This window comes from Magallana gigas, chromosome 9, assembly GCF_963853765.1.
Source record: "Magallana gigas chromosome 9, xbMagGiga1.1, whole genome shotgun sequence".
Classification (NCBI taxonomy): Eukaryota; Metazoa; Mollusca; class Bivalvia; order Ostreida; family Ostreidae; genus Magallana; species Magallana gigas.
This window is the reverse complement of record NC_088861.1, coordinates 10464293-10488810: the sequence shown is the minus strand read 5'-3', so window position 1 is coordinate 10488810 and position 24518 is coordinate 10464293. Positions and strand designations below refer to the sequence as shown.

General features: G+C 32.7%; 3 protein-coding genes across 3 annotated transcripts; 2 read left to right on the top strand and 1 right to left on the bottom strand.

Annotated features, from left to right (window-relative positions):
* LOC136271768 (uncharacterized) lies at window positions 1–4962 on the top strand. Its single transcript, XM_066072226.1, has 5 exons — window positions 1–244; window positions 1461–1628; window positions 1937–2046; window positions 2479–2565; window positions 2689–4962. Exons 1-5 carry the CDS (start codon window positions 40–42, stop codon window positions 2695–2697), a joined length of 579 nt encoding a protein of 192 aa, XP_065928298.1. The 5' UTR covers window positions 1–39; the 3' UTR covers window positions 2698–4962.
* Window positions 4963–7657: 2695 nt separating this feature from the next.
* LOC136269533 (uncharacterized) lies at window positions 7658–13842 on the top strand. The gene is made up of 5 exons (XM_066072225.1): window positions 7658–7901; window positions 9102–9269; window positions 9567–9676; window positions 10955–11041; window positions 11167–13842. Exons 1-5 carry the CDS (start codon window positions 7697–7699, stop codon window positions 11173–11175), a joined length of 579 nt encoding a protein of 192 aa, XP_065928297.1. The 5' UTR covers window positions 7658–7696; the 3' UTR covers window positions 11176–13842.
* Window positions 13843–13889: 47 nt separating this feature from the next.
* Window positions 13890–23882, bottom strand: LOC105324712 (peroxidase). The gene is made up of 12 exons (XM_011423866.4): window positions 23730–23882; window positions 21738–22108; window positions 21008–21170; window positions 19471–19709; window positions 19005–19181; window positions 18668–18838; window positions 18167–18268; window positions 16543–16656; window positions 15922–16414; window positions 15408–15632; window positions 14901–15173; window positions 13890–14780 (listed from the first exon to the last, which is right to left on the bottom strand). Exons 1-12 carry the CDS (start codon window positions 23744–23746, stop codon window positions 14492–14494), a joined length of 2634 nt encoding a protein of 877 aa, XP_011422168.3. The 5' UTR covers window positions 23747–23882; the 3' UTR covers window positions 13890–14491.
* Window positions 23883–24518: the final 636 nt, after the last annotated feature.

The following is a 24518-nucleotide window of genomic DNA, read 5'->3' as shown; positions in this document are numbered from 1 at the left end:
CTGCGAATTTTATTTTCAGTTTCTTTTTAATAAGTCGCCATGTCGGACGTGGTGTTTGGATTTTTCGCCTTCATCGCATTCGTTGTAATCGTTTTGTTCAATGTGGGATTGTCGACGTCCCATTGGATTACAATACAAGAAACAGTGACCTCAAACTCAACCAATTCTTCCTCTCCATCGCCAACTACAAGAACCTGTCATCATGGCTTGTTCTACAGTAAAGATTGTACCGAGAGTGAAAATGGTAGTAGTTAAAAATACATTGTCATGGTTCTTCTCGTTAAATCATATATGACCATAGGTGTTTTCTTTTAAGATGACCTTTGCAAGATTTATTGGTAGCGAAAGCTAAGTTTAGAAACGTGGTTATCTGTTTCTTTGGAACCTTTTAAATACGTTCATTTTATTGCCTCAAACTAGTCGGTCGACAATCGATCGTCGGTAACACTCGCGTCCCACAGCACGGCCCATATTTAAACATTGATAAAGTGAAGGTCAAAATACTTTTTATGATTTGCCTTGATATTCATTTTGGAAATACCTGGTATTACTAATATTAGATGTATTCTCGCTATTTCTAAAGTAAAAACAAGCTGACTGTTTGCCAGATCTATTACGCCGTTTAGATATTCTGGAGCTGTTTACATTAAAATTTTATTCTTAGCTTGTTAAACATTTCCTAAAATTTAGGTTAAATAAATGAAATGTTCTTACATTTACAATTTTTAACAGTCACGAACCAGTACAGTGGCATATATCTGCCCCCCCCCCCACTTCTCCCCATACAGGGGAACATGCGTTATAAATGTTTTGAAAAGCAAAGTAAAGATTTTTTTTAAAAAGAGGATCCGGGTTTTTTTTCATTGGAAAATTCACTTACCCAATATCTGGTGGCATACAACTGTTATCTGAATGCAAAGTGTATGAATTAATATTCAATGAATTTTCATGATCAGGATAATTAAGTCAACATGCAACATAATAATGTTTGACATGCAAAATAAATTGCATACAAGTTTTGAAAAATGTGCACGTGTGACTTGCTGAATATGCCAGATGCACCTTATCTATTTCGACATGCAACTTATTTATGTTATGCAAAGTTTGAGTTAAATATTTTGACAAGCAGTTTATTCAAGTTAACATGCGCGATATATGTGTTACGTAAAACAAAATTATTTGAAGAATTCAGATACACTGGTAAGAAATTCTTCCATAGTATCAAGTTATAACAACATTGTTTTATGATAAGATTTCATATTACAGACGATAAATGAGATTTGAAAATCGCCACTATGTTTCTTATCTTAATCCCTTGATTTGTAATATTTATTGATGTGTAATATTGTAATATTTATAAGAACTGCTTATCATAAAATTAAACTTAAAATTTGAGAAACCCCTTTAAGTTTAATTATATAATTTTTGATGGCAAACCAGTATCCATTTATTCATTTTAGTATTTGACAAGACAATCGTTGGACTAAATATAGCAACATCCCTGTGTTTGACCATATTTCCACTGTTTTGGCTTTGCATTTCTTGCATAAACTGTTGCGGAAAATCGGACGACAATGATTGCGCTGTTGGCTGCTGCAATCTGTATTCATTCTTTTATGCGGCAGGAGGTGAGATAGTATTTTGGTTTTTTATGATTTACATCCATAAATTTCTCGATTTTTTTTCATACGGACTTGTACTGATTCAAAAAATAGTTTGATCATTCTCATTAACGTGAGTTAATTTACAAAAATACATGTACGTGAGGTTTTAAAGTTTAAAGGAAAAAAATATTTTTTTTTGAATGTTTGATTAAATATTTTTTTTTGTAGATATTCAAAAAAATATATATTCTTGGTTAAGGGATAACCTCTAGAATCACAAAACATATATCACAACCCAGGAGGATGATTGTAAAAATAAATCTTCTCTTCAGGTCTGATTGGATTGGTGTCAGCCATCACGGTTAGTGAAAAATATGATCACGACCTTCTGGGATGGTCTTTCTTTTTGACGGTAGCTGCAACCACCATCATTCTTGTACAGGTATCGACTGTTTTATTAACATCATTTCACAATTTATGGCCAAAAAAAGGAAGAAAAAAGACCTAAATTATGGCGATATTTTCAAAATGACATAAGTTGTAAACACCGAATGCTTGGTTCCATATTAGTGGTGAAATACTGGGATTATCACAATAATCTAGGAATTTGATTGGATTTTCACCCATAAAAGATGAAATTTATAATTTTACCTTCAAAGTAAGTAGTAAATCTTCAAACCATTAATGGATCTAAAAAAACCTCCTTAAAATACAAACAAACAAGAAACAACAGAAAAAAACAAATCAAAACAAAAACCTAAAGACAAACACCAAGTTATAAAAATGGCATATTAATCATTAGTAGTACCTATTGGCTTTTTTGAAGATTATGATAATACATCAACTCGGAATATATTTCATGATCATCTTTCAGATTGTACTTCTATTCACGTATTGCATTTGTACTCGCAATACAAAGGAAAAGTGCACGATGTTTATGGTGTACAGAAGACATCATAATGTAAGTATTTTGGGTGGATGGTGGGGAAAGGAAGATTTAGTATTATATTCCCTTAAAAGAAATCTAATTTATTTTTTTGTTGTACTTTGTCCCTTATTTATAATCAATTTCATTTTTTTTCAGTATCTTTAAAGTTAACAGAAGAAGAGATTATCTTTGAGAATAAAAAAAAAATGTTTTTTTTTCACTTGGACATAGAAATTAAACACCTTAAAAATCGTTTAAAGACGTTGATGAACAAAACACTTCAATATTTCATTGACTTTTGTTTGTTGATGACTTACAAATTTATAATCAGTTTTCTACATGTTTTTCTCTTATATTATATTTTCTATTCACAATATTTTGTTGAAATATTAAAATTTTGATGAAAATTTTTTTTATGAAAACATCAATCATGTTGTTTTCCTATCCCTATAAAATTGCATTTGTAAATAATTTTCCGTCAACACTGTTTGTGATCTGTTTTATGAATAGAAATAAGTTCTGTTTTAATTTGGATAGTTTTACATTTACTTTATTCAAAAATATGTAATGGAGAATATTCCTATAACCAACATAGATGTAGAACATTATAAACAAAATACATTTGATTTTTATCTCAACGGCTATTTAAAGATGGAGAAATTAATGTTCCAAAATTATCACTCCTTGTCAAAACATCTTCAGCCATTCATGTGTTGAATAGACAATTTCTTATTTGAAAACACATAAGAAATCAATATTTTCTACCATAACAAATGTTTTAATACAAGCATATGTCACCCCAGATAGCAAGCTTTCGTTTGGCTAATGTCATGGGCTACATTGAACCAAACTAACGTTGGTAAATGCATGCCAAAATGTTAGACCAACGTTGTATACCAAAACGCTAATATACCTTGCCCAATGTTACATTAACGTATATATATACCCAAACGCCAACATACTTTGTCTAAAGTTACACAAACGTTGTATAGCCAAACGCCAACATACCAACAATAATCAAACTTTGTTCTAACGTTGTGTGGTCGACACCAAAAGACCAACCATTAACTAACGTTGGATGAATGGAAACGAACATGTTATACGTTTACAAACATAGACAAATGTACTTATTTATATGATACATACTTTTATAAAACCTGTAACTATTCTCCAGAGGTAAACATATAAAATAGGAAGATTTCACTATACATAAAACAATACATACAATAATTCTGCTTGTTTGAACATCATATAAGTCATCAACTTACAAATGTCATTACTAGTGTTCTAGACCTCAGCGTATCAAAGATAAAGTAATTGTAGATTAAATGAACTAAATACTGGTAATTAAATTAAAGGTAAAAGAAGGTAAATGTGCCCTTCATATGAGAATATGGGAATGCTTACATTATATAAATAGTGCCTGTTTTGGAGGGTAACAGTTGAGATTGACAACCCGAGAAAACCATTGTCAACCGACGCGAAGCGGTGGATGACAATTGTTTTCGAGGGGTGTCAATTTCAACTGTTATCCTACCAAACATGCATTATTTATATTATTATACTGAATGTCTTAATTTTAAAGAAAACTTTACTGCTTTTATATAGGAATAACGTGAATTCTACGGCGAACCGTACGCGCATAATTTTCGCGCAGGTAACAATTTGTAATGTTACCCGTTGCTAAGTGCGTTGCTAACGCTGAGGGTAATAGAAGGGATTATGAACTGCGTCTAAACCAATCAGATTTGAATTTTTAACATGAAAGTATAACAAAGTAAAATAACTAAATGTAACAGTGTACTGTTTACAGGGTTATTTTCGCCATGTGTTATTTTTGAGCAATTTGGATCTATATTTTCTTAAGATGCTCATATAGTTATCCCACAATTTTTGCATTTATGTTTTTGAGAAGAAAATTGTTACCCCGGGGGCCCCATTATTGGCCTGGGACTTACAGTTTGAACACACACATTTGAATTTTCATACCTTGGGATGAATGCAAAGTATTTTCCCAAATTATCCCGTCATGTTCTTAATTAAATTTTCAAATTGCCTATGTTTTTCTGTGTTAAACTTTGAACTCCTTTTTGAGTCATAGTATTAGTCAGGGGGTGGTCACAATATTAATAATCTTCGCTAAGTATACAAGCTTTGCTGTGAATAAGGGCATTTCTGACGCATGTTGTGAAGTAATTTACTTTACCATTTCAATTTATACAGAAATACTTGTTTTAGCTTTCGCTGTAAACAATTCATGATTAATTCGCATTTGATTTGATCATATTTTATCATGCAAATATACATTTACATAAATGGATTAGGCAGCAGGCAATGCCTATGCAAGCCTTCTCCGTAATTCAAATTTGATTTTTTTTATAATGAAGTTGTATTTTTGTAGTGTCTTCAAAATAAAATCATCGGAGTGATTGAATTGTCATATTTTTTATCCACAAAATACCTTGTTGACTATATGATCTGGTAACAACAAAGTTTATGATTAACCTAATAAACGTTTCAACACTATAGTTTATTTCATGTCTGTCAGTGTGTTTGAGAAAGGCAAATCATTTATTTACAAAGAAATTGAACAAACATATTACAATGTTTATAATATATAAAACTGTATGCATATATAAAGCATCAAGAAAACACAAATCTAGATCGTGTAATGACCATTATGGCTTCATGAAGTTGACCTATTGACCTCTATTAAAGGTTTTACCACTTCAGTAGATCATATTAATACACAAATATATTTGCAAATAGGAACACGTACTATGTGATTCTCTTAGTCCTTACAATAGCTCTACAAACAGATAATAGCATTAGAAAGTTTTAAAGATAACATTGTATTTCTCAAAAGTTTGATAATGATGCTTTATTTAAAAATAAATAAAATAAAACGTAACTTTATACAGTAATAATTTAATTCTGGTTGTAACGCGCTTTCTGATTGGCTAAAAAAATATTTTATATTGTATAAAGAATGTTGCCTACGTCATAGTAAGACTGACGTCTTAAAAAGATATTACTTTTATAGTCACCACATGTGTTTAACTTCACAGCTACTGAGTGAGTGTATCAAACTCATATTTGAATAGTTCAAACTATAAATATTTGTTTCATTTCTTCAAGTAATCAATTTCCATGCCAAATTTTAACATAAAATTCAGAAAAATTATCATTTCTGCTTGTGGCCCTATATTTCAAAAAAATGTCATGTGACATGGGTCACAAATAAATCAATTGAACATTTTGGGTCCCCATCTTTATATCCAAGTGGTTTTTTGGATGATTGACAGCACCAGTATTTTAGGTGCCAACCTCCTTAAAAACGCAATGTTCCGCTTTAAAAATGCCTTTCATATTATTCATCATTCTCTCACCAGAGGTCGTGCTACACAATCTTCGCTTACACCTCTGTCAACGCCCTATGTACAAGATTCGTGTACAAACTTAAACGATGGACAAAATGTAATTAAAATCTATGTAATTCTTCATTTTGTCTATAAATGTGATTATGAATAATTGTTTTAACGCCGTTATTTATTTTTATTTCAACGTTACTGGGAGAACTATTTTGCTTGTGTAGCACGACCTCTGGAGAATGATTATTCATTAGTTAGGTAATTATAGCGAGCGCAGCTCGCCGAAGCGCAGCGCCGGCGCGAAGCGAGGCGTGTGTGAATAGAAAATTCGGACTAGTTGCACATTCATTCAACGGATTTTTTGGGCGTCAGTAAATCGGATCAGTAATGCCTTGTTTTAATCGTCCCAGTAATTCCCTGTAAATATGGTTTCCCATTTCACACTCTCACGAGAACAAGATAAAAGACTATGTACATCATGCATTGTAAATAAAATAATTCCATTACATAAATAAGACTAACAGAGTTGTCGTTCCTTCGAGTGACGTCACAATGGATTTCTTGCACATTGATCCCACTCGGAACTACTCGGATGTCTCGCGCACTCGACGTTTGTATGGAGCGTAGCGGAATCAGCCGAGGATTGCCGATTGCATTGATCCCACAGAATTTTTCGGAGTCAGTAAATTTTGACCCACAATGCAATTTATCAATGTCGGACGATCTCACTAGACTTTATTCCTTCTCACGAGAATCAAAGTAAAACTTTTGAGAAAAGATAAATTGTGTAATTTGAAGAATATCATGCTTTTAAAGTAAACGAAACAGTATAGTTCACTTATTTTTTTTATTCAGGGTTTTTCAAAGAGACAGACGACACTTGACCGACGTGAACTTTGACGTCATAATAAGGGGAAATTACTCTAAGTAGTTATTGTAAATCTGCTGAAATATGAATACCAAAATCTTCTCAAAATCTTGCAAAGCTAACGAATGGGGACATCTTTCTTTTTTGTTTTAAAATAGGAAACAGTTGTAACTTGCTCTCATTTGAATGAATGCTCACATTTATTTTATTCACTATATATTTACAGTAATTAATTTTCAGGAACGTTTTTTAAAAGGGGGCGCGGCAGCATCATTCAAAAAATATTTACAAACAAAATGAAAAAGAAATTCTCAAAATCAGGGAAATTCTAATCCGGGTGAGGAATGGTGAGTGCGTAGTATGCATTTAGCTATTTAACTGCTCAATGGTATCTTTATTTTCACATTTAATACATCCTCCCGGGAAGGGGGGGGGGGGTCCAAAACCGTTTTTCTTATATGATCAGCAAATTTTTTTTTTAAACGTAAATTATATTATTTCTTAAACCGAAGGGGAGGGGGGGGGGACTCTATGATAAGTCAATTTTTTATATGTAAGTTTAAGAAAAATGTCTGCTGCAAGAAAAAAGGAAATAAACTGCAATAAACATAATGTTATAATCTTTAATTATTATTCAACAACATTGTATCTGAGATAAATTCTATTTAAATAGATAAACAATCTTATAAATTATGAATAATGAAAATTTACTAGAAAAAATAGGCATGTTTATATTTTATTTTGCATTCAAATTCATTTACGTTACGTTGATACTTTTATTTTTATTGATTTTTCATAATTCCTTATTTGATCACATGCTGCGCTCGCCCCAACGGTCGCATCGTAAAACATATCAATATTTACTCAAAGGATTTCGGGTGGTTTTCTGCGAATTTTATTTTCAGTTTCTTTTTAATAAGTTGCCATGTCGGACGTGGTGTTTGGATTTTTTGCCTTCATCGCATTCGTTGTAATCGTTTTGTTCAACGTGGGATTATCGACGTCCCATTGGATTACAATGCAAGAAACAGTGACCTCAAACTCAACCAATTCTTCCTCTCCATTACCAACTACAAGAACTTGTCATCACGGCTTGTTCTACAGTAGAGACTGTCCCGAGAGTGAAAATGGTAATAGTTAAAAATATATTGTCATGGTTCTTCTCGTTAAATCATATATGACCATTGGTGTTTTCTTTTAAGATGACCTTTGCAAGATTTATTGGTAGCGAAAGCTAAGTTTAGAAACGTGATTATCTGTTTCTTTGGAACCTTTTAAATACGTACATTTTATTGCCTCAAACTATAGTCGGTCGACAATCGATCGTCGGTAACACTCGCGTCCCACAGCACGGCCCATATTTAAACATTATGATTTACCTTGATAAGATTCAAAATATTCATTTTGGAAATACCTTGTATACTATTTGTATCACTAGTATTAGATGTATTCTTGCTATTTCTAAAGTAAAAACCAACTGTTTGCCAGATCTATTACGCTGTTTAGATATTCTGAAGCTATTAACATTAAAATTTAATTCTTAGCTTGTTAAACATTTCCTAAAATTTAGGTTAAATAAAGGAAATGTTCTTACATTTACAATTTTGAACAGTCACAAACAAGTACAGTGGCATATATCTGCTGCCTCTCCCCCACCTCTCCCCATACAGGGGAATATGCGATTGCGTTATAAATGTTTTGAAAAGCAAAGTAAAGATTTTTTTAAAAAGAGGATCCTGGTTTTTTTCATTGGAAAATTCACTTACCCGATATCTGGTGGCATACAACTGTTATCTCAACGCAAGGTGTACAAATTAATATTTAATGAATTTCCATGCAGGATAATTAAGTCAACATGCAAAATAATAATGTTGACCTGCAAAATAAATTGCATACAAGTTTTGAAAAATGTGCACGTGTGACTTGCTGAATATGTCAGATGCACCTTATCTATGTCCACATGCAACTTATTTATGTTATGCAAAGTTTGAGTTAAATATTTTGACAAGCAGTTTATTCAAGTTAACATGCGCGATAAATATGTTAAGTAAAACAAATTAAATTATTTGAAGAATTCAGATACACTGGTAAGAAATTCTTCCATAGTATAAAGTTATAACAAAATTGTTTTATGATAAGATTTCATATTACAGACGATAAATGAGATTTGAAAATCGCCACTATGTTTCTTATTTAAATCCCTTGATGTGTAATATTGTAATATTTATAAGAACTGCTTTTCATAAAATTAAACCTAAAATTTGAGAAACCCCTTTGAGTTTAATAATATAATTTTTGATGGCACACTAGTATTCATTTATTCATTTTAGTATTTGACAAGACAATCATTGGACTAAATATAGCAACATCCCTGTGTTTGACCATATTTCCACTGTTTTGGCTTTGCATTTCTTGCATAAACTGTTGCGGAAAATCGGACGACAATGAATGCGCTAATGGCTGCTGTAGTCTGTATTCATTCTTTTATGCTGCTGGGGGTAAGATACTATTTTGTTTTTTATGATTTACATCTATAAATATATCGATTTCTTTTTCATAAGGAATAGTACTGATTCGAAAAATAGTTTTATCATTTTCATTAACGTAAGTTAATATACTTAAATAGGTAAGGTTTTAAAGTTTACAGGAAAAAAAAATTTCAATGTTCGATTAAATATTTTTCTATGGATATTCATAAAAACTTATATTCTTGGTTAAGGGATAAACTTTAGAATCACACGACATATTATATCACAACCCAGTATGATGATTGTAAAAAAAAATCTTCTCTTTAGGTCTTATTGGATTGGTGTCAGCCATCACGGTTAGTGAAAAATATGATCACGACCTTCTGGGATGGTCTTTCTTTTTGACGGTCGCTGCAACCACCATCATTCTTGTACAGGTATCGACTGTTTTATTATCATCATTTCAATATTTCAGCAAAAAAAAGGCCTAAATAAATATGATCACGACCTTCACAAGATGGTCTTTCTTTTTGACGGTCGCTGCAACCTCCATCATTCTTGTACAGGTATCGACTGTTTTATTATCATCATTTCAACATTTCAGCAAAAAAGGCCTAAATTATGGTGATATTTTCAAAATGACAGAAGTTGTAAACACCGAATGCTTGGTTCCATATTAGTGGTGAAATAATGGGATTATCACAATAATGTAGGAATTTTATTCGATTTTCACACAAAAAAGAAGAAATTTATAATTTTACCTTTAAAGTAAGTAGTAAATGTACACACCACTAATGGATAAAAAAAACCCCAAATTGCCCCCCCCCCCCCCAACAGAAAAAACACCCCCTCCTTAAAAAAAACAAACAAGAAACAAACAGAAAAAAACCCAAATCAAAACAAAAACCCAAAGACAAACACCAAGTCATAATCAAAGTACCGAAGTACTGACGGGAGTTGATTTTATCGATTATTATTTATCTTAAAATCAATGATATGTTATTTTGCTTGGCAAGTAGTTTATAATCTGTATTTGAATTACGCACATTTTTATAATATGAATTCTCGGACTTTTTCGACAAGAATTTCGAGAAAACCTCTTATGAATCATGTTGTCTAATATTTAAAAATAGAATTGATTTCATCAAACTATGTATCGATACTCGGAATAGTTCAAAAATTGTATGGATCCAACCAATAATGAACTCTAGTCTCGTTCAACCAGATGCTCGGCTGTCTCCGTACATCTCCGACAAGTAAGCGATACCAGGTCACGTGATAGCTTGATGATGCGACCTCTAACTATAGACCGACTCTCTGCTTGTCGGAGATGTACGGAGACGGTTGAACGAGACTATATTGAACTCTGGCGTAGGAATACATACGACTGCAAAAAACTCCTAAATTGTTCGTACTATTTAAAATCTGACTATTTTCAAGGTAATTATCAATAAGTTTACTTTAAAAAATTGCGTCAGCGTACATTACATCGAATTTATCGATTATTTTCAAGAACTAACTCTTGTCAGCGGTGATGATTTGTGCTTAGGTCCAAACACTGTTTCAGTTTCGGTTTGCCAGAGTAACTGCATAGGAGAGTTGATTAAAATCAACTCCCAAAAATGGTATAATAATCATTAGTAGTACCTATTGGCTATTTGAAGATTATAATAATACACCAACAACTCAGAATATATTTCATGATCATCTTTCAGATTGTACTTCTATTCACGTATTGCATTTGTACTCGCAATACAAAGGAGAAGTGCACGTTGTTTATGGTGTACAGAAGACATCATAATGTAAGTATTTTGGGTGGATGGTAAAGAAAGGAAGGTTTAGAATTATATTCTCTCAAAAGAAATCTAATTCATTGTATTCTTGTACTTTGTCCCTTATTTATAATCAATTTCATTTTTTTTTTCAGTATGATTAAAGTTAACAGAAGAAGAGATTATCTTTGAGAATTTAAAAAAGAAATGGGTTTTTTCACTTGGACGTAGAGATTAAATACCTTAAAAATCATTTTAAGACTTAGATGAACAAAACACTGAAAAATTGCATTGACTTTTCTATGTTGAGGACTTATAAACTTATAATCATTTTTCTACATGTTTTTCTTTCATTTCATATTTTCTATTCTCAATATTTTGTTGAAATATTAAAAGTTTGATAAAAAAAAAATTGAAAACATCAATCAATTTGTTTTCCTATCCCTATAAAATTGTGTTTGTAAATAATTTTCCGTCAACACGGTTTGTGATCTGTTTTATGAATAGAAAAAAGTTCTGTTTTAATTTGTTTATTTTTTCATTAATGTTAATATTCAAAAATATGTAATGGAGAATATTCCTATAACCAACGTAGATATAGAACATTATAAACAAAATACATTTGATTTTAATCGCAATGGCTATTTAAAGATGGGGAATTTAATGTTCCAAAATTTTCACGTTTTGTCAAAATATTTAGAGCCTTTTATATGTTGAATAGACAATTTCTTATTTTAGAACACTTAGTTTAGAACACAGAGGCCAACATACAATGCCTAACGTTACACCAACGTTGTATACCTGAACGCCAACATATCAACAAAAATCAAACTTTGCTCTAATATTGGAACAACGTTGTGTGGCCGACACCAACAGACCAACCATTAACTAACGTTGGATGAATGTACACGAATGTGTTATAAGTGACACGGTTAACTCCATTTACGAAAATAGACAGACAATTATACTGATAAATACTTCTATGAAACTTAAAACTATTCTTCAGTTGTAAACATATAAAATAGGAACCTTATCACTTCTAATTGGAGTGTCTGATGCTCTTGTCATCGTTTGTACCATAAACTTAAACTAAAAGTCTTATACAACACAAAAAATCAAGCAAAGAGATATATTTCCTAAATCTCAAAATTACCACACGACCTATCATCTTGACTCGTGCCCAATGGCTAGCTGCTACTGTAATTCTTCAAACTTGTAATCTTGTGCACTTTGCGCTCTTTACATGCAAGAGACATTATTCTTACCCCCAATTGCTACGTAAAAACAGATAAAGAAAAGTAACTCTAACATGATACTGGTATACCGATCGAAAGTTTGCCAAAAATTAAATTACTATGTAAAAATACAACTCATCACTAAAATATATTGATAAATAATGTGTTTTTTCTTTTTAACTTAAGTTTGTTCTGTATCATTGTGGGTATTGAATTTTTATGTGCACGTACATATGAAAAAAATTGCCATGTACAAATATTAGAAAACAAGAGGTTCATGGGCCACATTGCTCACCTTAAATACGTTCTTGTATCACCTTTTAAATAAGATTTCACTCATCTTCGCTAACCAAGGGGTTCCGATACACTACGCTTCTCATAATCGGTCTCCATACTTCAATGCTTTATGAGAAGCCCTTTGTTAGCGAAGATGGATTTCACTATACATAAAAAAATACATAAAAGAATTCTACTTGTTTGGACATCATATAGGTCATCAACTTACAAATGCCATTACTAGACAGTAGTATTCTAGACCTCAGTGTATCAAAGATAACGTAATTGTAAATTAAATCAACTAAATACTGGTAATTAGTCCATTACCGGTTTTCACCGGAGGGGACTATAGCTTTCCTCTGCGTCCGTCAGTCCGTCCGTCTCTCCGTCCGTCTGTCTGTCCCACTTCAGTTTTCCACACTTTTTTTCTTTAAGCGTTTGAGGAATAATATGAAATTTGCTTCAAAATGTCAAACTACAGATCAAGTTTACACTTTTGTAGCGTCTGGTTGACATATTTTCGAGAAAATTAATTTTATATATTTTAATTTTTTAATGTTCGGGTTCGATATTCTGCATAACAGTGCATTGTTTTCACAATTTCCACAAATCGGTAGGGGACGTGTATTGCTTATGCAAAACTCTCAGATTGCTTGTTAAATTAAAGGTAAAAGAAGGTAATTGTGCCCTTCATATGAGAATATGGGAATGCTTACATAGTAGAATAACTAAATGTAGCAGTGCACTGTTCAGTTATTTTCGCCATGTTTAATTTTTTTAGTAAATTTGATATAAATTTTCTTAGGATGCTCACATAGTTATCCCACAAACTTTTGCATTTTGTTTTTGAGAAGAAAATTGTTAAACATGTTTTCTTTATAATTGAATTTTGAAACTTTGAGCCCCTCCAGGGGCCCAGTATTGGCCTGGGAGTTACAGTTTGAACACATTTGAATCTCCATACCTTGGGATGATAGCAAAGTTATTTCACAAGTTATACCATCATGTTCTTAATTAATTTTGTCGGTATTTTTCTGTGTTAAACTTTGAACCCATTTTTGAGTCATAGTATTAGTCGAGGGGTGGTCACAGTTTTAACAATCTTCGCTATGTATACAAGCTTTGCTGTGAATATGGGCATTTCTGACACATATTTTTAAGTATTTTACTTTACCTTTTCAATTTATACAGAATTACTTGTTTTAGGTTTCGCTGTATGAAGTATATAAAAATTTACAATTTATGATAAATTCGCATTTGATTTTTTTATAATGCAGTTCTATTTTTGTAGTGTCTTCAAAATAAAATCATCGGAGTGATTGAATTGTGTCATTTTTTATTCACAAAAAACCTTATTGACAATATAATCTGACAACAACAAAGTTTATTATTAACCTAATAAACTTTTTAACACTATAGTTTATTTCATATGTCTGTGTTTGAAAAAGACAAATCAATTATTTACAAAAAAAAATGAACAAATATATTACAATGTTTATAATATTTAAAAATGTATGCATATGTAAAGCATCAAGAAAACAAAAATTTAGATCGTGTAATGACCATTATGGCGTCATGAAGTTGACCTTTTGACCTCTTTGAAAGGTTTTACCACTTCAGTAGGTTCATATTCAGAAATATATTTGCAAATAGGAACACGTACTATGTGATTCTCTTAGTGCTTACAATAGTTCTACTAACAGACAATAGTATTAGAAAGTTTTAAAGATAATATTGTATTTCTCAAAGCTTTATTAAAAAAAATTAAAATAAAACGTAACTTTATACAGTAGTAATGCAGAATATATTGAGATAACATAATGTATGATATAGCACACTTTTCACAAAAGGCTACAGGAGATCTTTCATAGAAAAACCTTAAACTTAGTCACAAGGATAGGCAATAATTGTAAATGTCAGGATTGTATGTACAACCCTTCTTCAATCTCCACACACATTAGACCTATGACTATGGTATTGCCAACAATCTGTTAAATCGGTTTCGGGATATCGGCTGTGTTCTCCTAGGACCAGCTGCACGCATGGTGAGGTCAAGTTGCCCACATTCGTAACGGTAAGAACTTCCAGTGCAAGGTTTTCCACATTTATTGGGGGTGGGGTTATTGCATACTCTGCGAAACACACACCCTCTGCCTATTTGTCTCCATGAAGACCATCCACCGTTTTTAGGAACACAGGAATTCCATTTGGTGAAATCGATGTCGTTTTTGAATTCTGAACAAGAGAACTCGGGAGTGCTAAAGAAAAAATATGAATCATTGTTAAAAATAATGAATTTTTTTTACTCATGCAAGATGTAAACTTAAATATATATATGACATTTAAAAAAAAATGATAATTATGGTAAGTTAACATACCTTGCAGTTTTCTTTTCGAACACGTTTCTGTGAATTTTGCTTATATCTGTGTTTCTGCAGATGACATTGGCCATAAGTGTATTTCTTATTTCATTCAGCTGTTCTGTTGTGAATTTCACATTTCTTTCGTCATTTTCATAATAAAATCGATCTCCATATTTCAATGCTTTAAATTGTAGGCCGATAATGCAAGCAAATAGAGGACCAACTTGAGCACCCGGAAGTGGTTTTTCAGATACGCCTCCCGTAAACAGATCAATATCATCAACGCTTCTACAAAAATCAAAGTGTATTTTGATACAAGCTATAATAGTTATATCATTTTAGAATTTCATTCAAAATTCTTTTTTTCTTACTTAGGATTTTTTTTACTCCGAAAATGAATAAAAAACTGAAATAATCTAAAATATAAAGCCACATACGAACTTTTCTTAATGTTTTTCGGCTATTGGGTGTAAAGTATCGATTTCATATCCATCTGTTGCAATAAGATTAGCCTTAGCTTACTTGTAAATAGATTTAAGCGCCAAAACGGCGTCCTGGGGATGATCTACCAGACCCCCGGCTCCAGTGGTGAACGTACTGGCTGGTTGAAGCTGACAGACCGACCTCCACACATTGTAAGGCGCCAGTCCATGATCACGCCCTCTCTGGATGTTAATGGCGGCCAGGTCAATTCCGGTTCCTGGGCCTGCTTCAAACAAATGTCTTGTGACTTCATAGGATTTCCTCCTACAAAGAGAGTTAGGCGTTAAAAATGCCATTACGGCAAAGTCCTCGGACTCTGCTGAAAATAATTGCTCTGCTGAAGATAAACATTTCGTTCTTTATATAACACTAGATGACTAGACTTACACTAGATAACTAGATTAAGTTCTTTACTAATTCTTAAACTTTCGGACTTTTAACAAACGTGATCATATAATGACATATTAGATAATCATTATAATCATTATAAACACTTTTCATTCTTTTTCTTGTTTTATCAATTAGCACGAAGCTTTGTCGTACAAGAACTTACATGTCCACGCTTTGTGCGTTTGTTTCGTACAAGCCCTTAGTTACGGCCCCTACTCCGCCATCTTTTCTATAAATCCAGTCCGGTTTCAACACAATGTTTCTTAAGTCAGACATAATATTGGTAGAAAAAGCCTTTGTTGGGTGATACGACAGTTTGTCATTAATCATACTGTGACCAAATCGGAAGGCCGCTGTAGAAAAGACGTTCCTTATCATCGCCTTAAACTTGGCGTTATAGTTGGTGAAATATCCAGACGATTTTGGTTTCAGATCAAATTTGTTCATGATGTCATTTCCTAGAATTTCCTGTAGATAAGAGTGGTAGGTGATGTGTTGAATCATGGCTCCGACAATTTTACGAGTCTCCTGGAACAATGTTTCATCGTTCCATTCTGGGTTGACTGTTTTAAGTTTCTTGGCTATTCTATTGTGTTCCCGGTGCCAAATGGTCTGGAGAGAAATCAAGGCAGGCTGTTGGTTGACTCGTCGGTCACCTTAAAAAAAGTTGAAATCTCATTTAAATCTCATATTAAAAATGGTTACCTTTGACTTTAACCGTATTAAAAATACAATATTTGACCAAATCGGAAGTACTGGGTACAGTATAACGCCAATCATATACCTGCTTTGAAGCATTTGACTTTGTTGTCGTTGGTTGGCAGACGACATGAAGCAGAGTTGCTAGTATCTTGTGATAACAGTTCTTTTCCACCAACAGACGAAGATTTCAGCAAACCTGATAAAATGAGAAAAACAGTATATCATGGCTCACTATCATATTTCTAAACTTAATTATATTAATGTTTCTATTCCTTTTATACATGAATGTGTCTATGTGTCTAAGATTCTAAGATAGTCGAGAGTGAATAATCACTTTAGAGTTAATTCATAAAGTAAAAATGTCTTTCAAATTAGTCTACTATCATTATTTGCAAATTCAGTTAATTTATAAGGTCAGAAGATAAGGCGACTTCAACTCCTTTTTTTTTAAATTCTCGTGGAGAAATATATATAATTTTGGCCTATTAAACTTTTCATTTAACGAGGCCGAGTACAGAACGAGTACGCACGCTTTCGCGCAGCGTTTCATTTGTATTGTGACGTCATCTTTTTGCTTTGTTGACGCCATGGCGTGATAGTTTCAACTGCAGATATTCAGCGAAATTTGTTGAAAATAGCTCGTTTGATGCGTAAAATTGATATTATATTGTGGAATAAACATAAATGTCTCGACGTATAAAATATATTTGGGCTCGGGTCGAAAACTTGAAGAGGGTTCAGCAAGCCTATCCCTCTGTCACGTTTTCTTAACCCGCCTAAACATCGCTTAATTCATTATTATAAGACATTAACCATGTATTTTATATTAATGACCCCTAATATGTGATGTTATTTATTTATTCATTGCTTAAATATGACTGAATGTTTTAATAATACAATAAAGATCACCATTTCCGTCATTGTCAAATAAAAAATAGTCATTATCTAACAAACTGGGAAATTTGGCATACAAAAAATAACTTTGATAAGACCCCTGGAACAAACCAGGAGGTAAAAGGTGTTTTTTATGTAACCATTTGATGCCTTTTAGCAATAACTTTAATATGTAGAACAGAAAAAGAAATCCCTAGGGCAGAACTTTAAAAAATGTGCAAAATTGGTACATTTCAAGCAAAATCCCATAGGGTCCTATGTTAAAAATTAACAATCTTTGAGATGACCCCTTAAACAAACGGTGTGGTAAATGTCTTATTTTTTTATCTTTAAATAATAATTATATTAGTAGAAATTCTTGTAAAAAATTTCATTCAAAAATCTAGGGCAGAAAAAATTAGACCCGGCCTCGTTAAATTTTACGCTTCTGGGGAATCATTTAAATTCGTTGGGGACAATTTCGTGGAATTCTTCGAGGGGATGTAATTGTGTGCAATGTGCATCATATATACCTACAAAAGGAAATATGACTTTATTACCCAATTTATTGATTCGGGGAAGATGTTGGTTCATGAATTAGAGGTACACACCAATTCCACGAAAATTGAGCCACCACGAAATCTAATTATTCCACAGTAATAAAAAAGGAAATGTGAACGATAACTTCAGGAAGTTAAGATAACAGCCTTTCGACCATTATGCTATAGAGGAGAAGGGGGTAAATGAAAGGAATGTGGAGTGTTCTTAAAGAAAATAACTTTTGGCATGGATATTATTTAGGTCTGTATAGCACAGTATTTAATTATACTGACCATCCCTCCGTAGCCGCAGTGAGTTCATAGTATTCTGGTCAGAGCCGTATACGGCCGATCCGTCCAGATAGTGTGTGTTCTGGTTGATCTGTTGGCGGGGACCTACAAAAGGACGAACATTTTGACGCGGTTACAGCAAAGGTTCACACAATGCCTATTCACGAAATTCAATAAATAAACAATTAAGTCCCTACTATCTGTAATAACACAAGAATCATGCCTTTTCAAGTTCGTTGTATTTTGTGAAGATTACACTAAAATCAGTATCGTGTATTTGTTTTATAAATGCCTGAGGCCCCAAAAAGAGAACATTTTTTCGTGTTGTTAATGATGTTGAATAATATACACTATGAAGTAAAATTGATCGTGTTCATTAAATCGACGACATCTGTTAAAATGACTCATATATTACTGGTCGTATATAATATATTTGTTCAACTTATAATTGCAATGCATTAATATTTCTTTGATGATAATCTATATTATCACAATATATCTTACCCACACTGCAGTCCAGAGCAGCCGACGGGAGAGATCGGACAAAGTTCATACACGTCCTCTTAAACGTTGCAAAATAGGGGTCGTCTTTTGGTAGTGATATTGGTAAGCAGTTAGAACTCAGCCTCCTTATTCCTTGCCTCTTACAACACTCCAAATTCGAATTGCGATAACCTTATTACCAATATAAAAATCCAAATTAAATAGCGTGTTTGGTTTCTCGTATATACAATGAAAAGAAGGTTCATCGTTTAAAGTTTTTGAGAGACAAAGAAAAGAAAAAGAGATGTATTTTTAATTTAATAACGGCTAATGTTTTTGAAATAAGTAACAATAGTACCTTTAGCAAGAGCGTTGAACTGAATATCGTGACTAACAAACTGTCCGAACTCCATGGTAAACTGTGAGAGGTCCATCACGTGTCTGTTTGTGCTTCTCTGGTGGACGGCATTGCTGATCTCACGTGGACCAGGTAACGGTCGGCCATTGACGTCCCTACTTCTCGGGTCCTGGACGTCTGTTATAGGAAAAGTTTGTTTAATTTTACCTAATATTACATTCATTGGTTTTAGGTTTTACATTAGGTAAAACCCGTCCCCGGCATTTGAACCTTTTTATTTATCAGGCTATTTATGTAACCTTTTACGCAATTATGCTGCTATTTTAAAAAAGGCCAATCAGTTATTTCTATTCTTCTTTATGGTGGCATCTTGATGTTACAAGTTTATGAGAAGGCAACATGATTGTCTCCAAAAAGGTAATAAAATTATAGCCTGACCTTGTTAAATGCTTAAGTTTCAACCTACCATCTTCGTAGAACGGGAACATAAATCGTTCGAAGGGAGTCTGTGATTTCCCCCACAATGGATTCTGTAGGTTATTGCAGCTACCATCGGCAGTTCTGTACTTGGCTGTACTAACACAGGTGGGCTTTGACTGGTATGGACAAAACTGTTTGAACTGTCTCATTATATTTTGTTGTAGAGGTATTCTTGCTAGGATGTCTTTGTTGCTAGCTGTACCAGAACCAGATCTGTCAAGTATCCTAAAATGACACAATTCACTTTTACATTGTTGTTTTTAAAGCGCTAAGCATGGCTCAACGCTTTATTGTCGTTAGACTTCTACTTCCGGTGCATCGAATAACCACCTTATATGAGCAGAAGTATACATCATTTAAACTGGTTAGGGAACCAGTTTCAGTGGTTTATGCACATAACTGCAGGGGCTATTGTGAATATAATGTACGGGGTATTGTGAATTTAATGTAGGGGGCTTGCATACATCATTGCAGGGGTTGCCACGCAGTGATGAGGAAATATACAGAAGCTAAAATGTTATATACATATATCTGTTATATACATACAGGAGCTGGGTTAGCGCTTTTCAGTACTCTCAGTACTTTGATTTATCCATTTGCTTAGAGTGATTTAGCATGTCCGTCTGTACCAATGACTAAGTAAATTTCAACATTCCCCATATTTGAAAGTTTTACATTGTGTGCATTACTCTGCAACAAAGAACTAACTCTATGTACTCTCTTACATTTCTCAGTTACTTTGACATTGTACAATAAATGCTAAGTTATTAGTAAAGAGTGGAACTGTGTAGATGTGATTGTCACTGTCTGCCACATATCAAATGTCAACTCACAGGCTTGATATTGAAAGGACAATTTTAAGACATTTCTCGACCAAAAGGATACTCCATTAGATGTAGCATTTGTTTGGTGTGATCTGACTATGGCAAAGAAACCGGAATATTTTACCAGTATAATTATTAAAAATAAATCATGTATGAACTTATATTTCTAAACAAAGACAGTGACCAAAGTTAACCTGTTCCTTGATAATTATGCATATACATATACTGTTACAGTACTGATTTTGAAAATAAAACATTTAATCATAAAAAGTATATGTATGTCAAAAAGTTTTTCATTTTTTATTTTCGCAATGTAAATGATTCGTACCCATCTTATATAAATTACTTGTTTTTGCAATAGCACACAGGTTCGCCAGTTTGAATGAAAACATGGCGCTTAAGCCAAACGTTTTGGCTATGTATATTTCAACTTGTGCTACCATTTTCTAATCGCTTTTTTCCTTTTATGTGTGTTGCAGTTACTTTCTTCGTTATTCTTATTATCTTAGCATTTTCATGATCCAATTAATTAAGTACCTACGTAATTTTATATGCTGCGTGTATTTCATATCACATTGACTTTTATATTTATCCAATCAATGCCTTTTGAAACTCTCTCTCTCTCTCTCTCTCTCTCTCTCTCTCTCTCTCTCTCTCTCTCTCTCTCATATCAAGATGTCCATTTCATATGTTACTCACCCTCCTATTTTTCTAGCACGCGTACTTTTACTTTGAACGGTCTGGATCGACCTAGCGACGCTGCCAATAAGTGTGGCGGACTGCTCCGCAATGTTCATTGCCTCGGGGGTAGTCAGTAGATGGGGACCGAATCCGTTCATCTGCAGGTTAGGTGTATCAATTTCTGTGAAAAATAGTTTGCTTTTATCAGTAGGTTAACATTAACAGTGACATGATCATGATTTAGAATTTTTTTAAAATGTTGTGTTTCTGTGTTATATATATATTAAATATATAGAATAGTCAGATATGGTTTTTCTGACCTTTGACCAAGATATGAAAGTCAAGAGACGAGTAACAAGCAATATATAGAGCGTTGTAATGAAAACAAAATTCGTGACCAATTAAAAAATAAAAGCCAATATTGTTTTCGAGTGATGAACTTTCAAATAAGGAATATTTGAATCGATTTGCAAATCAGAGAATTCTTAGCTCTGTATCAATGTGTGACTTAGCTTTTACTTTTCACATTTATTCAAGCATAATAAATAACTAAATCAAGCATAACAATATTAGGATTGAAGATGAAATGATAAAAAAATGTTGAGTAAAAATCTTGAAAATACTTCTCTAAGGACGCACAAATGAAAAAAATAAAGTGAAGCGTACTTTCTAAAAAATTATATAAGATGTGATAAATGGTATGATAAAAACGCAGATGAGCATTTTTAGATTGTACAAATTTACTCACTTTGTTCAAACAGTTCTCTGTTGACCTGTGCTTCTTTCTGATTCAGCGCCTTGACCTCATTGATGGCACTCCTAACCTCAGCAACCGATGGAGTTAAGGGGTCTGCCATGACATCAAGTTGTCGGGGTCTGATGGCCGCCTGATCAAAACTTAGACTCGGCCTTTCCAACTGTCCTGGATCAAACCTGGAGGGTCTTATTGCTTTGTTGAATGGATTGAGTTGCCTTCCATTTGGAACGGATTGTAGTTGAAAGTCTGGTCTTTTAGCTACAGACGGTTCGTTCATTGTTGCCGATAGGAGTGAATTCATTCGCGATTGACCGAGTGAGGCCCATGATGAGTCGATGCATAAAAGCACGCAGAAGAATATACTGGAAACAATATACATATGCATAAATAAATGTGTAAATTCATGTGCGAGAAAAAATGAACTTAACGAGGCCGAGTACAGAACGAGTACGCACGCTTTCGCGCAGCGTTTAATTGTATTGTGACGTCATCTTTTTGCTTGGTTGACGCCATGGCGTGATAGTTTCAACTGCAGATATTCAGCGAAAATTGTTGAAAATATCTCGTTTGATGCGTAAAAATAATGTTATATTGTGGAATAAACATAAATGTCTCGAAGTATAAGCTATATTTGGGCTCGGGTTGAAAATGTGAAGAAGGTTCAGCAAGCCTAGCCCTCTGTCAAGTTTTCTTAACCCGCCTTTATATAGCTGAATTCATATATTTCAAGACAGTAACCATGTATTTTATATTAATGACCCTTAATATGTGATGTTATATATTTTTTTATTACTTAAATATGTCTGAATGTTTTAATAATACTATATAGATCACCTTTTCCGCCTTTGTCAAATAAAAATAGCCATTATCTGACGAATCTGGGAAATTGGGTATACAAAAATCAACTTTGATAAGACCCCTGGAACAAACCAGGAGGTAAAAGGTTTTTTTTATTTGACCATTTGATGCCTTTTAGCAATAACTTTAATATGTAGATCAGAAAAAGAAATCCCTAGGGCAGAAGTTTTGAAAAAATGTAAAAGATATGCAAAATTGATACATTTCAAGCAAAATCCCATAGGGTCCTATGTTAAAGATTAACAAACTTTGAGATGACCCCCTAAACAAACGGTGTGGTAAATGTCTTATTTTTAAATCTTAAAATAATAATTATATCAGTAGAAATTCATGTAAAAAGTTTCATCCAAAAATCTAGGGCAGAACAAATTAGACCCGGCCTCGTTAACACGATAAATAAGAAAATAGGAAAGGGCAGCGCACAGTACATAATTATGACTGTAACCTTGCACATGCACATACAAGTCATACTCACTCTAATATTTAAAAAAAAAAAAATTATGACAGATAGTTTCTGTATTAACCCCCCCCCCCTCCCCCCCACACACACACACACACACACGAAAAAAAGACAAAATATTTTTTGATGTTATTTGATAAAAACAAAATAATGGAATTTTTTTTTCAAAGAAAGATACATTTGTATCATAGTTAATTCAACTTTAAATTTCGTTTATAAAATATTACGAAATATTATGTTTTATATTATGAAAATACAATTTATTTTCATGGGACGTTAACTTTTATCTGCATGCCATGCAGTGGTTATTTTTTTTTTTTTAATTTATTGCATACCAAGTATAGAATAATTAAAAATACTTGGGCCCCTGTCTGATATTGGTGTTTTGTGCAGATACAAAATGTGAAATGAAAATGTATTTTTTTTCTGTTATTGATCTTTTTTTATCTATTTTATTTGACTTTATAAAACACTTATTCATTTGATAAAATATTGAAGTTACTTTTAAAGTGTTGAACATAACAGTATTTTATCTTATTTGTTACAGTTTTACCTTTAAAAAGATTAACATTGTAACTTTATGAAATCAAAAGCCAAATACAACTATTTGATAAATTACGAGCGAAAAACAATGATATATAAAATAGTTCCTCGTTCATTCCTACCTTGTTTCGCTCCGCATGATAGAGTTTATGAAGACAATACCTGTGCTGTGTTCTTTTATAAGTCTGTCAACTAGCTGACGTCATTTGTCAGCTAAAAATAATTTTGGGGCACTCCAAAAGAAAACATGTGTTCAGACTTGCATGACGTTAAACGAAATTGTCTTGTTCAAAAAATGAAAAATGTTACACAAAGGCGTGATCAACAAACATACATGTATATGGGCATCTCTGATAAATGATTGGTTTGCATCAGGCTCTTTAAAAAAAAAAATTTCGATTCTTTTTCAATATCTATAAACAATTTCACGCATTATCTTTAACAAATCAACATTGTAAAAAGTGTTTCTTTACCTTTGATAATAATTTAAATTTCCTAACAATGCTGTTTATCTTAAATAAATGAAATAAATAAACTAATAGTGAAACCGTATAAACTAATATATTAATTCCAAGCTGGATATTTGTTAGGAAAAAATCGATATATATGTCTGGTGACAATTACAGACAAAAATGATCATTAGAACTAAAAAAAGCTGGCAAGTATATGTCTTTTTTATCATTCTTAAGGTCAAGATTTAATAAATGACCCCAGACTGGTTTTTTTGGTGCTAGAACCATTATGACGTCATAATTGATTTGATGAATCTTTTCCCGTATTTTACGGCTTTGAAGGATTTATGTAGAAAATAAAACAATATTTTTACATTCTATATTTAATCACGGGAAAAGTAATCCCGGTACCTATATTTAATTTGACATCATTTTAAAGAGGTGGTGAAGAGCTTGTTA

Coding starts and splice junctions, on each gene's coding strand:
- LOC105324712 (XM_011423866.4), bottom strand. Junction 21,171..21,737: donor CAGAGAACTGTTTGAACAAA/GTGAGTAAATTT, acceptor TATTTTTCACAG/AAATTGATACACCTAACCTG. Junction 18,269..18,667: donor TGCTCTGGACTGCAGTGTGG/GTAAGATATATT, acceptor GTCCTTTTGTAG/GTCCCCGCCAACAGATCAAC.
- LOC136269533 (XM_066072225.1), top strand. CDS start 7,697: ATGTCGGACGTGGTGTTTGGATTTTTTGCCTTCATCGCATTCGTTGTA. Junction 7,902..9,101: donor CTGTCCCGAGAGTGAAAATG/GTAATAGTTAAA, acceptor TATTCATTTTAG/TATTTGACAAGACAATCATT. Junction 9,270..9,566: donor ATTCTTTTATGCTGCTGGGG/GTAAGATACTAT, acceptor TCTTCTCTTTAG/GTCTTATTGGATTGGTGTCA.
- LOC136271768 (XM_066072226.1), top strand. CDS start 40: ATGTCGGACGTGGTGTTTGGATTTTTCGCCTTCATCGCATTCGTTGTA. Junction 245..1,460: donor TTGTACCGAGAGTGAAAATG/GTAGTAGTTAAA, acceptor TATTCATTTTAG/TATTTGACAAGACAATCGTT. Junction 1,629..1,936: donor ATTCTTTTATGCGGCAGGAG/GTGAGATAGTAT, acceptor TCTTCTCTTCAG/GTCTGATTGGATTGGTGTCA.